The sequence below is a fragment of the Vulpes vulpes genome, chromosome 12, assembly GCF_048418805.1.
Source record: "Vulpes vulpes isolate BD-2025 chromosome 12, VulVul3, whole genome shotgun sequence".
In the NCBI taxonomy this organism is placed as follows: domain Eukaryota; kingdom Metazoa; phylum Chordata; class Mammalia; order Carnivora; family Canidae; genus Vulpes; species Vulpes vulpes.
This window is the reverse complement of record NC_132791.1, coordinates 86418869-86434607: the sequence shown is the minus strand read 5'-3', so window position 1 is coordinate 86434607 and position 15739 is coordinate 86418869. Positions and strand designations below refer to the sequence as shown.

The window sequence follows — 15739 nt, the reverse complement described above, 5'->3', positions numbered from 1 at the left end:
CAAATTGTTGGGCAACATCTAAAGCCACTTAGCTCTATGAAAGCACATTCCTTTTTAGGAAACATGAAACTAAAATCGAATGCCACCATCACTAATGTGAACAATAAGTGAAGACCCAGGATGCCCTTGAAAATACCTTGTCAGTTTCAAAGTCTGTTAAACACCTTTATTCTCATGGATGTACTGAAAAGTATTCAGTGACTAACCCATGATAACTAATTGATTTTTAAATTATAAAATAAGTGGAAGAATTCTAATAACTTCATATTACTAATTTCTTTAATTCAATTTTTTAAATTGCCCATCCAGTTTCCTTATTTTTTTATACACTTTTTTTTAAAGATTTTATTTATTAGAGACACAGAGAGAAAGAGAGAGACAGAGACACAGGCAGAGGGAGAAGCAGGCTTCATGCAGGGAGCCTGACGTGGGACGTGGGACTCGATCCTGGGTCTCCAGGGTCACATGGGACTCGATCCCGGGTCTCCAGGATCACGCCCTGGCCTGGAGGCGGTGCTAAACGGCTGAGCCACCGGGGCTGCCCTCCAGTTTCCTTAAACAAACTATCTATCATCCATCATTGCCAAGGCAGTGGTCTGTTGTTTCTCGGCATTGTACAGCCATGCCACACCACCTGAAACTGTATGTCCCCACAGGCACAGTGAGTCTATGGCTGATAAGGTAGAAGGTGGATTAAAGGAAGAAAATCATGTATCCTACGTCCAAACGTATCTGTGATCCCGTGGTACCACTACAGAAAAGCCTTGCTTGCTCATTTTTATAATTAGCAGTCACGAGAGCTGAAGTGATCAAAGCTCTGAGAGAAGCAAGATTGTTTTCATACTCCACAGCATCCAACCCCAGAGTATGGACAGTTTTGTGTGGAGCTAATATAAAGAATATGAACAGACTTAAAAGCATGAGAGACATTGGTCTGGTGTAGTTTTGCCACTCCCTGGCTCTACAACTCCCATAGTCTGATTTTCCTTGCTGATAAAAAGGAGAGTAGACCTCCTCATCATTATGAGAATTCTCTGAGTTAATTCAGACTACAGTTTTTAAGCACAGTGCCTGGTACATAGTAAATGCTAATTAAATGCTCCTGTTACCTACTTAACACAATCATCATAACTTAGTTTTTATCTTGAAGATGGTGATAAGTCTTAATCATATCTGTATGATTACATGTATCATACATGTAATGTATGTATGTATAATCTGTATATTAGAAAAAAATGATGGAAATATAAATGGTCTGAGGGACACGATTTTAGACAGGAAGACTAAGGAGGAACCTGTCACTATACCTGAGGCTGCACAAAATGTGGGCTGGAAAGGATCAGCGAAAACAGAAAGGCAAGAACAGATTCAAGAAATACTGGACTGGCTACTGAGGAAAGATGGCAGGAGAGGGGGAAAGAAATCATGACAACTCCCATGCCTGTGCAGCGGGTAGACCTGTAGATGGCGATGCCTTGCTGAGGTAAGAAAAGGTCAAGTGCTTCAGTGGAATATAATTTGGGACAGGCTGCTCCTGAGATGTCTGTTGAGATGTCCAGATGGCAGCTGATTCTGTGGACAAGAAGAGAGATCTAGGGCAGCTCAGGTGGCTCAGCAGTTTAGCACCGCCTTCAGCCCGGGGCCTGATCCTGGAGACCCAGGATTAAGTCCCACGTCAGGCTCCCTGCATGGAGCCTGCTTCTCCCTCTGCCTGTGTCTCTATGCCTCTCTCTCTTTCATAAGTAAATAAAATCTTTAAAAAAAAAAAAAAAAGAGAGAGAGAGAGAGAGAGAGAGAGAGAGATCTAAACTGAAGACAGTGATTTGATTGCGGTCACCACGTAGATGAACCAAGGAGCTGGAGGGACTACCTGGGGAAGGTATACAGAATGGGAAGAGGCAATAAACAAGAACAGGGAATACCAACATTAAACTCCTGAAACTGAAAACTAATCTAGGATAGAGAAGCAAACTTGGGATGATAGTGTTGTAGAAGTCAAGAATGGACAGTTCTAATAAGTCAGGTTAATAAGGATTTGTCAATGGACGTGGCTTCCTAAGAAACTAAGGAAAAAAAGATACAAATAAAATATTCAAAGTACATCATGGGTTGTATCTCTATTAATATCTTCATGTCACACAATCTTTATATAATCTTCTTTATTAATACTTTAACCAGTATGCCAAGCATCTTGTCCATTCATTTGAATGAATAAATAAATCTTTTTAAAAGTTTGCTTATGAGGTAAAATAGTGTTTTAACTTTCCTTGAAGTCAGTCCAGTGTTTATAATTTTAGGGGATACATTGTTTTTTAAATCCATGTAAAAGCACAGAATCTTGCTATCAAATGATAAGTTCTCATCTGAGTTCATATTTGAGAGCTATAATATCAGGTTCTATTTTCTCCTCCTAGAAGTAATATGTTATTTCATATGACAGTAATGCACTTGTCTGGTATCAGCATAAGGAGAAGAGTTTGTCATAAACAAAACATGGCATGAAACTTCCAGAGAATAAGGAAAACACTGCTCACTTTGGAAGAGAATGTACCTCTTTGAAATCCAGTAGTTAATGACTGAATGCCCTTTGAAACGATGGCAGTGCCAATTCTCTGAGCCAGAAAGAAAACTAGAAATGATAGAAGGCAGGTAGAGAGATCACAGAGAAATGGGGCCAATATAACCATGTGAGAGCACAGCCCAAGAGGGTTTGGGTACAGGAGAGAAGAGGAACACTCCCTTTCTGGTTGCTGCCTTTGCCCTGATTTTTCTGGCCACTGACCACAGAATGAGCAGATAGGGGAGGCTCCTAAGCATGTGTCTGCTTGTCCCACCTCTATAATCCATCAAGAACTCGAGAAAAGTAAGAGAAGCAAAGGGCCCTTTTAGCCACAATCACCTGAAGACTAAAATAACCGGTTTCCTACTTTTGAAAGCATCTCTGAAAAAGAGTAACCGATGAGGAGACATAACAAACTCCAAAGTGGTACTGGGCCATATAAGATGTAAATTATTACTGTGAATTTAGCAAACTGATTCTAGAACACTGAAAGTTATTACAGACTCTAAGTTACAGTGCACAAGCTACAACCAATCAGAAAAAGGATTACCTTTTTTTTTTCATAAACCCAGGATAATCATATTTGTCTGAATTTCAGTAAACCCTTTCTCAAGGTTGCTGTATTTTTAGTCTTGACCACTCTCAACTGCAAATATAAAATTTAAGTTTTTATTATCTCTCTTAAAACATCTTTACAAGCTCCAATATATAGAATTGCATTTGTACAACTGGGAGAAAAAGTTCAGGAAAAGAATACTGTAAACCAATTAGAGAAATATTATTTTTAAAGAATCAAGACAGAACATGAGCTTTTAATGTTGATGGCAAACAGATACTCGTTGTTCAAAATAAAGCTTGAAGAACTTAAATATCAGTCCTGAACTATATTTACTGTCAACCCAAGTATCTAATAACCTGTTAAAATATTCTAGCTACATCTGTTCTTGTGACTATGTATAAAGTCTAAAACTGTCAAGATTTATTCTCTGACACTTCAGAATAAGAATTTGTTGAATTCCTTGCCAACTCATAAGCTTAGGTTTCATTTTCAAAGAAAATGTAAGATTTGATTACAAATTCATGAACCCCATAAAATCATAGCTTGCTAGCAAGAGGTCACTGGCTCAGCAGGTGTGATGATTATAGTGTAATAAATACAATAATTTACTATCAATTAACCACCTGGGAACCATCTAAAACTGGCATCTAATAGGGAAGTAGGAAGAATAAGGAGAAAAATGGAGAGACAGGTCTGGGCCTTTTTTTCATCTTCCATGCCTCTAAATATTCTAATTAAAGATTACTCAGCAAACATGGAGATAACCAAGTTCGGAACTTACCAAGTAAATTGTTACAATAACTGGCTATTTTAATGCCCTTGCCTGCTAATTCTAACATCCATATCAGTTCTGAACTGCTTTTGATTGGTTATCTCCATGTTTGCTGAGTAATCTTTAATTAGATGCTACACATCGTGATTTACCTTACTGGGTGCTAGATATTTGTGTTTCTTTACGAATGTTCTTGAGCTTTGTTTTGGGATACAGTTAATTTCCTTGGAAACAATCTGGTCCTTTCGATGCCTACTTTCATGATTTGTTAAACAGCTCTGGAGCAGGACACATTTGGGGGCTAATTATACCCCCTACTGAGAGAAGACTTCTGAGTGCTCTTCCCGATGCCACATGAATCACAAGTTTTTCCAGTCTGGCTGTTGAGAACAGGCCCTGTGTTAACAACAGGAACTGTTAGCTAGTCCTTTGTGGGTTTTTTTCCCTCCTGCCTCCAGGAGTTTATTCACATGCATTATCAGTGCTCTGCTGGATATTCAAGGGGCACCCTAGGCAGATTTCCGGGATTCTCTCTGTGCAGTCCTCTCTGGGACTGTGTCACCGCACATGTTTGCTGTCCTTCAAGGACAGACTTCTCTTCTTTGCCTGTTGTCCAGGGTCTTAAAAAGCACTGTTTTGTCTGGTTTTCTGTTTTATCAGATGGGAAAGTAAATCTGGACCATGTTACTCCATCTTGGGTAAATACAAAATCCACTCCCTTTTTGTCAAAGCAATGCCTAAGGAAAAAGTTCTCCTGATCCACTTTCCATTCAGCATCCAAACCAGACTCCACTGCAAAACCTCAGAAGCTAGTTATTGACTTTCTGCACATCTCCTTTGGATGAGGTACTCTGGACCCTCTCTTCTGGTTCCAGAACTATCCTCACCCTGTAGAATGCCAATGGATTCCTCTGTTCTATTCTCAGCAAGGCCCGGCCTGTGTGCTACACTCCTGCCAAGCCTCCCACCACTAGCATCCCCCATTTCCAGAAAGTACAGGCCAGACCTATGCAATGGCCCTCTACATGTCTGGGTTAGTTTGGACAGTCATTTCTGGAAGCTCAGGAGCTTGGCAGATTATTCTCTAGAATGCAAACTGGTCAAATACTACTACAGGTGTGTTATCATGTCTCAAATATATCTCTGACACTTAGCTTGAAGGATTTTTTAAACTTAGTCTACAGTCTACAGGTTACCAAAAAAACACAAACAGAAGAGCATAGTTCCTTAGCATCAGATGTAATACAGAAAGTAAAAGGAGTAACTTTCTTGAATTATGCACAATCACTAAATCCCAACAGAAGCAGTGACCCCCACACAACCACCTACAAAACAGAGTCTCTAGGAGATAACACCCAAGTTTCAAAGTCTGAATCAGTGAAAAATGTTTCTAGAGTTTAGTATACCCCTGAGCAGACAAGCCCGACAGAAGATTGTTAAAATTATGAGTCATTTATAATTAAGTGTACTAAAATCACTTGCTTCTTCAAGATGGAGCTATTTTCAGAGAAATTCTTGACACTCTGCTGCATGCTAAAGAAAACAAAGGATCCAGAAATTTGGAAATAAGAGATACTTTAATAAAGGTACATACACACTTATGTATGATTTTGAGGATAATTATTGTGAAAGAGTTTTAGTAAGCATTCTAAGGAACATAATGGTGGCCCTGGAAAGATTAAAACATTCGAAGTCTGAGATCCTACAGTTCTTTTTAGCTCTGAATCTTTATTCTCTTAAACTTAGCTAGAGCTCAGGGGTCAGGGTTTTTGTCCCTATTGTTCTTTCTGCTTAGAACTGTGTAATCATAGATCCTTACATAGCTGCCCTCACTCCCAATTCAGGTCCTAGTTCTCGGGTGCCTTCTCAGAAGAGCATTCCCTGCTCATCCTGGCCACAGTAGCTACCCTCTGCCTCACCATGAGAACATTACCCTGTCTTATTTTCTTCAAATCCTACATAATCATCAGAAATTATGCTTTAGGGATACTTGGATGGCTCAGCAGTTGGGTGCCTGCCTTTGGCTCAGATCATGATCCCAGGATTTGGGACTGAGTCCCACAATGGGCTCCCTGCAGGGAGCCTGCTTCTCCTCCTGCCTTGGTCTCTGCCTCTCTCACCCTGTCTCTCTCAGGGATAAATAAATCTTTAATAAAAAAAATTATGCTTTATTATAAGGGTGCCTGGGTGGCACATTCGGTTAGGTGTCCGACTCTTGGGTTTCAGCTCAGATCGTGATCTCAGGTGGTGAGATCAGGCCCCATGTAGGGCTCCGTGTTCAGTGCAAAGTCTGCTTGAGATCCTCTCTCCCTCTGCTCCTCCTGCTCGTTCTAAAATAAACAAATCTTTAAAAAAAAAATTATACTTTGTTCCACATTTGTCACCTATTACTCCCCAAGCACTATAACTAAAGATGTAAATTGACTGCCAAGTCCATTTTTTTAGCTGCTAGTTAGACAAACATGTGTAATTGGTTTTAAGTTCTTTATTTTGGCTCCCGTACAAAATACTAACTCTTGTCAATTATGTCCAAATAAAAAACAAAAGAAAACAAAAACAAAATATTAACTCTTCAACTCTTCTTACCTGACGACCTGTTTATTTCCTACTGCAAGGAATCCATGAGTTAGATGTGTATGGCTAATTATCTGACAACTTAGCACTGGTATCAATACCTGTCTTCTGCCTATAACCACATTCTGTCCACAATATGATGTTTTACTATTTACCATGGCAAGGTCTGTCCCTGCCTATAAAAGGTATCAGTAATAGTTACATCACTTTATATGCAGAAGTTATTAGATAGAAAAGCTATTTATGGGTGTTTTCTCTCTACAACTATATAGTTCCTTGTATGTCACTTTCATTAACTCCCATTAGATGCCCTTCTTCATTGCAGAAATACCTGGGTTGGATTCATTCAAATATCTTTCAAGGGCAGATAAGAGCTCTGGGGATCTTCCCTAGGAATGTTCTGAAGTGGTGTGTTTCTCTCTCCCCATGGTGAGAATCACTGCCACAGTAAACCACCATTACTGCTGGGAACAGGCCCTGTTCTTTTATAGAGGGCAGGAAGCTATTTTCTGTGTTAGAAACGCACATCAGATGTATGACAAAATATCATATATCCATTCTCAACTACAGATGCATTGGTATCAACACCTAGACTGATTCTGTTCTACCTTAAAAGAAAAAAAAAAAAAAAGACAAGTTTGAGGAGACTGGGGATCTTGTCTCTGATGCTGGGCTCCACACAGGTCATTTCCTGCTCCTCAGTTTCCTCCTTAACTCCAATCATCGCTGCCCTGCACTCCACAGGCTCTTATATAAGCTAAGTTAGAAAATGCCTCGGAGCCTACTGTAGAGACTGTTAGCACAAGAGGTACATAAGAATTTTACCCTTCATCCCTTACTCTCCCCATCCCATCCAGCTGTCTACTCCAGATTTTCTGGAAATCTGCAGAGCATGCATTTAGTTTTTTTTTTTTTTTTTTTTTTTTTTGGAGAGAAAGAGTGCATGCATACATGTACACTGGGAGAGGGGCAGAGAAAGAGGGACAGAAAATCCCAAGGAGAGTCTGACATGAGGCCTGATCGCACAACCTTGAGACCATGACCTGAGCTGAAATCAGGAGTTGGGTGCTACGGGTGCCTCGGTGGCTCAGTTGCTTAAATAATCTGCCTTCAGCTCAGGTCATGATCCCAAGGTTCTGGGACTGAGAGCCCTGTGTCCAGCTCTCTGCTCAGCAGAGTCTGCTTCTCCCTCTCCCCACTTGTGTTCTCTCTCTCTCTCGTAAATAAATATATATTAAAAAGAAAAATCAGACACTTAACCAACTGAGCCAGCCAGGCGCTCCAGCATGTAGACATTTTCAATACCTTTTCCCCCATATAGCTAATCTTTTGTTACCACGCATTATCTTCTTTAGGAGCAAGAAAAGCCATCAGTTTAGATTGTAGGGCATCTAGTTAAAAACGAAGGTTTATATAGTTTAACGAAGGTTTATTTTTAAGAAACTCTTCCCCATGAATCAGATAATAAGTTTAATTTGGGGGATGGACCAATATGTGAAAATTTCTCAGCGTTATATAATACAGAAAATATCAAGTTACAGAATTTTAATGTGTATTACAAATTGGTTTGTGAGCAAGCTAGCTATGAGATGCTGAGTCAAATTTCTTTACTACAGGAATTCCCAGAACTTTGCACTGACATGTACTACAAAGCTCTGTGAGGAAAACACAGGACAGTGTTTCTAGAACTTATTTGATCATGGAATGTTTTGTCAGCGGCAATCTTCTCAGTCTAGAGTGTTTTTTAATTTGGTTTTTGTATTTATCAAAATAATGCATGTGCATTCCTTAAGTCAAATGGTACCCACAGGGTTTATTTATGATGAAGATCAGAGATCTCTGCACCTTTCTGTCCTGCTTCTCACAAGAAGCCACACTCCATTCTTTCAGCTTTTCTTCTGGTAGTTACCTCCATTATTTCCAAGTAATATGCCAACACTGATAATTACTCGTTTTCTTCTATTTTAAATGCCACATATTGATCTGCTGTAGAAGCACAGGATTAGTTTCCTTAAATCCCTCCCTCATACCTGGCAATACAGCATGCTTCTCCACCATCTATATCACAATTCTGGCCTAACGCCACATTAGCTATTACCGAGTTATATTAATGCTGTTTATGACTGAGTCATATGGTGTTTTATTTTCTTGTAAAACTATGTTTTCCCTTAGTGCTAACAGTTGCCTTGTTTACCCCATTTTTAAAACATCACACCTATCACTAATTCATCATCAGACCTGCCATTGGAGGTTATAAAACTCTCAGTGTGATCAAGTGTATGACAACCTCTTAGTTTCACTTTTTTTCCTTGGAAACGTTGCTCTAGGAATCCTCCAGAAGGACTTCCTTCTTCACTCTGATTCCTCACCAGACCTGTTACAAACTTCTCTTTGGCATCCCCCTGGGCATTCCCGTTGTCTCTCTTCTAAACTGGATGGATCCTTACTGCAATTCACGTCTCTTCTGTGTCTGTTCTTCCTTCTCCTTGGTTTACTCCCTTGTCGGTGGAGTATATCCTCCTGCAGTTTCCTGATACACGTGCACATGAACAGAATCTGAGCCCCTGGATGCCTGGAAATTACCATTTCCTCCCACTTGATGAAAATGCTGCTACATAAATGTAAAGCGAGAATCATTTTCTAGTTCTAGGTGCTGCTGAAAAGCTCAAGCTCCTTTTGATTCCTGATCCTTAAGATTTTTCTGAAGACTTTTATGATCTCTATATCTAGTGTGGTGAAATTTTTAAAACTATGCATTGACAACGGATCTTTCCCCACTCACTTTGTCAGATACTTGGTGGGCCCCTTCAAACCTGTTCATATTATTCAGTTCTGAACACTTATTTGGTATTAGTTCTTTAATAAATTTGCTTTTTCCCTCTTTCTGAAGCTTCTCATAGTCCGATGTGGGACTTAGGAATGAATTCCCTAATTTTCTCAACATTCTTAGCTTTCCTTATCTCTGTGCTCCTTATATAGAGGCCAAACATGATCTCCCAATGCTTCAGTTGAAGTTTACTACTTCTGCTATCATATATTTTATTTCTAAGAGCTCATTCTTGTCTCATTCTTTTCCACAGCATCCAGTTCATGTCTCATAAATGCAAAATGGTCTCTTATGAGGTGGCCTTGTATATATGGGGTTATTCATTACAGTGTCTCTTTGTGCTTCTTCTCCCCTCAGTCTCTCCTTCCTGTGTTTTTAAAAAATTATTAATTTGTATATTTTCTGTTTATTTTGGTCACTTTCACTTTGGAAGCTTTCTTCAATTGGATATTATTCCTCAGCTGTCCATTCATATTTAAGAGTCAAGCACCACAAAGCTGATTAGAAGTCACGTATATAGTGTGGAGCTCAGCATGGGGGTGCTAAGATGCAGACCTGCTGTTTCATCAGACCATGTCCCCAAACATCCATATGGCAGGTCTTTTATCTTGGGCTGGTGAATTTCTCAGATGAGCCTTCCAGTATTCTGCACAGGGGATGTACATCTGGCTGCTAGAGTTCTGGGAGCCAGTGAGGAAAGAGGCCGCAACAGCCCTACTGTCTGATATGCCGACTTTCACTTAACATCCCCCATTTTCAATATTCAGTTAACCATTAAACAACATAGGTTTGAATGGCATGGATCCACTTACATGCACATTTTTTTTCAATAAATATAGTACTGTAAATTATTTTCTCATGATTTTCTTAGTAACATTTTTCTGTAGTCTACTTTATCGTAAGGATATAGCATATAATACATATACAAAAATATGGTTAATCAACTGTTTATGTTATCAGTAAGGCTTCTGGGTCAACAGCAGGCCTTGGGAGAAATTCTGGAAGAGTCGGAAGTTATATACAGGTTTCCAATTATGTGGGGTTTGGTGCTCCTGACCACCATGCTGTTTAAGGGTCAAGTATGGGGATGCCTGGGCCGCTGAGTGGTTGAGCATCTGCCCTCGGCTCAGGGAGAGATCCCAGAGTTTTAGGATCTAGTCTCACATTGGCTCCCTGCAGGGAGCCTGCTTCTCCCTCTGCCTGTGTCTCTGCCTCTCTCTGTGTCTCATGAATAAATAAAACCTTTAAAAGAAAAAAACAAAAGGGTCAAGGGTGGCAGCACCTCTACCTGGCCTCAACTGTGTGTAGACTCTAAGTATGATCCCCTCTCCAACCTTCTCTGCCCAGCTGTCAGCTACCACCCATCATCTATCTTTTTTTTTTTAAATTTAATTTATTTATGATAGGCACACAGTGAGAGAGAGAGAGGCACACAGGCAGAGGGAGAAGCAGGCTCCATGCACCGGGAGCCCGACGTGGGATTCGATCCCGAGTCTCCAGGATCACGCCCTGGGCCAAAGGCAGGCGCCAAACCACTACGCCACCCAGGGATCCCCCCATCATCTATCTTACACCTCCAAAATGTTGGTAACATCTCTTATCTACTACCATTTCCTCTTATGGTCTTTCTGTTCTTTTGAATTATAACTTTAAAAACAAGTATTTTATTATCATTTTCATAGAGTTACAGTGAAAGTAAGTGGCTGTGTTCAACCCATTGTGTTATATGGAATTTTCATATCAATCAAAACAATTTTGGCGCCATTACATGAGCCTTCATCATGTTACCAATTTTGATACCTTAAGACTGAATAGAAGTAACCAAGAAAGAATTTAAAATGTAAATAAAACATTACTGAATAATGTTATACGCCTTTCTTAAATTATTTTTTTTTTATTTTTTAAACATTTTATTTATTTATTCATGAGAGACACAGAGAGATAGAGTGAGAGAGAGGCAGAGACACAGGCAGAGGGAGGATCCGGCCCCGTACAGGGAGCCTGACGTGGGACTCGATCCCAGGACTCCAGGATCATGCCCTGGACTGAAGGTGGCGCTCAACCGCTGAGCCACTGGGTCCGACCTATACATGGTTTTTTAAAGATAATTTTGTTCAATTTACATTTGACTGAATAAAAGTGTACCACTTTCTCAATGTTGTCAATCCAAATTATTTATACTATAACGAAGTATTAACCAACCATATTTATGTATACATGTGTATGTGTGTGTAAGTATAGTCTGGCTACATAAATTGCTTCAAAAAAGATTTCTTTAGGGATCCCTGGGTGGCGCAGCGGTTTGGCGCCTGCCTTTGGCCCAGGGCGCGATCCTGGACGACCCGGGATCGAATCCCACGTCAGGCTCCCGGTGCATGGAGCCTGCTTCTCCCTCTGCCTGTGTCTCTGCCTCTCTCTCTCTGACTATCATGAATAAATAAATAAAATCTTTAAAAAAAAAAAAAAAAAAAAGATTTCTTTAAAAAAAGGACTTCATCTTTTTTTGTGCCGAATAAAACAGGTTAAAATCTTCAGAAAGATTACAGCTTATAAATAGTATTAGGCAATGTTTCATATTCAATATTTTCACTATTTTGTTGAGGAAGTTAAGTAAAACTGAGAATTATGAGTGATTCTGTGAGCTAAATATACCTGGCTTTTATCTGACCCTTAAAAACAAAATACAACCGTTTCTTATTTTCCATAACCCTGTAAGGAAGTACCATTATATCTACTTTACAGATAGGAAAGCCAAAGACTGGTCATTTGCAAAAGGTCATACAGGCAGAAAATGGCAAAAAGGGAAAGCTAAGGTTTTCAAGGACTTACCACAATAGCCAAAATAAACTGTGTTTGTTAATAATTTTGAATGAAAGCCATAATAATCATTTCAGGATTTTTAAAAAAGGCTTTAAATCACAAGGCTAATATCTCACTAGATAAGTAGATGCAAAATACTTCAGCATTTATCGATAAAGATTTATTTTATAAAGATGCTCTAAGTATTAGCAAACACATATCTACATATACATAATTCTTTTTTGTAGATGATTTGGAAATTCAAAGTACAAGGTAAATGTCTCACCTTTAAAATTTCTCACCAAAAACACTTAAGTTTAAAACTGTTATGACATTTTACATTAACTTGAGAGTGTCCTTGAGAAATAGAAAGTAAATTTTATAATTTTTAAAAATTTGGCCTGTTAAAGAATGAAATATTTACCATTGTTTTACCTATAGATTTCAAGCTACTGATTATATACACTGGAGTCCTCAATCCGCATGCTATTTTTTCTTATGTATTTCAGAGTAACAAGCACTTACCAACAAGTAAGTTTATCACATCTCAGTTCATTTTTAAAAAGTAATTTTTGTTGAGAAATCTTTCAAATGCTAGTCAAGAAGGTTCTAGATTAAGGAAAGCTTTACAACAGGATAACACACAAAGGAAAATGAATGGCTTGCACCCAAGTTAGTAACCAACAGAGCCAGGACATGGGTCTTCTGACCCCAAGGATACAGTCTTTCCTATGACACAATTCTACTTCTCAGAAGACAAATACTCTGTCAATTCAATTATGTGGAACATATTAAGACCTGTCAGTATATTTTGGCTTTAACTTAAATTGCAGGCAATGCTGCTCTCCAAACACTAAAATTAATTTTCATTTTATGACATATAAATTATAATGCATTAATTAAAATATATTTAGGTCACTGGGTGAAAATGAAGAATGATATAAAACCTCATAGTTCCAAATCTTTATTTTTTTCTCTCTGATCATCTTAGCTTTTGAAAACCCGAAATTTAATTTTATATACTACAGTATCTGATACCATGTTTCAAATAATCAATATTAACGCTATATGGATAGAAAAACCACAACATTCATATAAATTCTTGTATTTAGCTAAAAAAACATAACTGGTCAAATATAGTATACCTATCGATTCAGTTATATAAGTAATCATACAAGTCAGCCAGTGCTGGCCACTTGACAAAGCATTCACTGTGTGCTGAGCATTATTCTAAGCATTTTACCAACTGAATCCTTAAAATAACTCTATAAGGTCCTATTATTATCCCCATTTCACAGATGAGGAAACCGTGTAACTTCTAGGGTTCACATGACCTGTACTTTTGCTGCCTAATTTCCTTAAAAAATGTCCTTTAAAATTCTAAGCCCTCCTACTAGGCTCCCTGTAATTTACTGTATTATAAACAAGCTTATTTACATGATTAACACCTCCACAACAGTATTTCCCTACCTTTTCAAAATATTTTTTTAATTTAAATTCAGTTTGCCAACATATAACACCTATTTTTTTCATTTAAAATTGCAGACCTGCTGAACCATCTCTAACTCTGCTTCTTGTTCCAGGCAAAGTTCTTCATCACTCATACTCCTTGATTCAGTCTGAAAGTCCCTGGGTTCCAGTGCTCATCCACTCATTCAAAAGTCCTTTCTTTGACAAGGACTCCATTCTTTTTTTTTTTTTTTTTTTTAATTCAATGTGCCAACATATAGTATAATACCCGGTGCTCATCACATCACATGCCCTCCTTAATGCCAGTTAACCCAGTTACTCTATCCCCCACCCACCTCCCCTTCTACAACCCTTTGTTTCCCAGGGTCAGGAGTTAGAAAGAAGACAAACCATGAGAAACTCCTGACCCTGGGAAACAAAGAACTCCATTCTTAATGCTGCCACACAAACCTCCTGTAATCTCTGTAGGCAAATGTAATTTACAGAACGCACCTCCAGAAAAATTCATATACTTACAAACTTCTGCGAACAATTTTATCCTCAGCCCCCTTGGGGCTCCTTTTGAAGCTCTTCCATGTAGAGCCTGCACACAACCCACCCCCCCCACCCCCCCAACCAGCCTTCTCTTAAAATGTCTCTCCCTGAACTGCCCATGTCAGACTCACCTGGAATGCCTGTCTATGGCAAAACCATCGGAATTAACTTGGGATTTGGGGCTGTCCAATGATGGAGCTCAGGAGTCTGCATTTTAAACACTACCTATGTGATTCTTATGGCTCATTAACATTTAAGACCCAGCCCTTGGAACACATAGATCTGACTGAAAATTTCCTAATACTCAGTTTCATCTCCGCCCCATCCCTTGGCATTATTCTAGAAAACTATGACATCAATGTGATAATGTACAATACTCACCTTTTTTTTACCTTCTGTATGCCAGGGATCAGCACTTCCTGTCCATGTCAACAACCCACTCCTATACTGCCACAACCGAGATCCAGAGCGACTCAATTTAGCAATAATCTTAAAATCAATAGGGTACTCAGCCCAACCAATCTTTCTTCCTCTCCCTCCAAATCTGCTCTTAGGCATTACGCTTGACTCCAATCCCATGACTTCCATTTTCTTACACCTATCATAACCCCCCTTCACAGCTCCACTCCCTGCTTCTCCATGGAGCAGATAATAGACTGTCTCAGGCACTCTCATCAGCTACCATGGGCCCCCATGGACCTTCCAAGCCTGCTGAGGTGGCATTGCATGAGCTGGGATGTTGCAGTCGGTTTCACAAGCCGGCACCCTTGGGCTTCTCTTCTGCGTCCAGTTCATATCCACCCCATGACAGTAGTCATGATTATGACTGATACTTGGAGAGCACTTATTGCACTTGATAACTCTTATCTCATTTAATCCTCACAAGAGCTCTATGAAATGGGTAGTATATTATTATCCTCACTATCATATCAGCAAGACACATTGAGGCTAAGAGAGATCAAGTAACTTGCCTAAAGCCTCATAGCCAGTATGTGACAAAATTGAGATTTGAACCCCATGAGCCTCTTTCCCCAGCCTGGGCTCAGGTTCCTTTTCTTCCTGCTCTAGTGATAAAGGAGGCAAAAAAGCAGCTCAGGATATGCCACCTGGAGAAAATTAGGTCAGGGCTCCTGCTTTCTGGGAAAGCTTGGCCTGTTGTTTTGCTCCCTTCCACCTTTTATCCTAGCCTCAGCTTTACAGAACTCATCTCCATGAAACGGCAACAGACAGTGGCACCAAAATATATATGTATATAATGGTCATGTTCTGGAAAGCTTATGAATGAGCTTTATATGTTGCAACCTTTTGACTTTTATCGGCCCAAACTTATAAAGAATGACATGGAAAATGAATACTGTTGACCAGTTTTTCAAACTTACCTCTTATTTTTCTTGTAAGTTTCCAATTGTTGGGACTGCATATGTTTGTATCTTTCTAATTCACACTGTCCACATAAGTCCTCCAAATTCAGCAGGTGGTTTTCCACTTCCTCAAAGCTAGCCTCTAAATGAGCTGAACGTACATAAGGTCCAAAAAATACAAACAAACAAACAGAAAATCAGAATTCTAGACCATGGAGAAAAGAAAGCGTCTGAAAGTTAAAAGTTTAAACTGTTGAAACTATTTTGCATTTAATATTCTTTA

The 15739-nt window shown here is 39.2% G+C and overlaps 1 protein-coding gene across 3 annotated transcripts in view; it reads right to left on the bottom strand.

Moving 5' to 3' along the window:
• The window catches only part of DTNBP1 (dystrobrevin binding protein 1), a 127538-nt gene that overhangs the window by 66003 nt on the left and 45796 nt on the right, over positions 1–15739 (bottom strand). For all 3 annotated transcript variants that reach the window (XM_072729085.1, XM_072729086.1, XM_072729087.1), the window contains one exon: positions 15475–15607. In XM_072729085.1, the coding sequence (XP_072585186.1) occupies positions 15475–15607 (133 nt within the window). The remainder of the gene's footprint in view (positions 1–15474; positions 15608–15739) is intronic.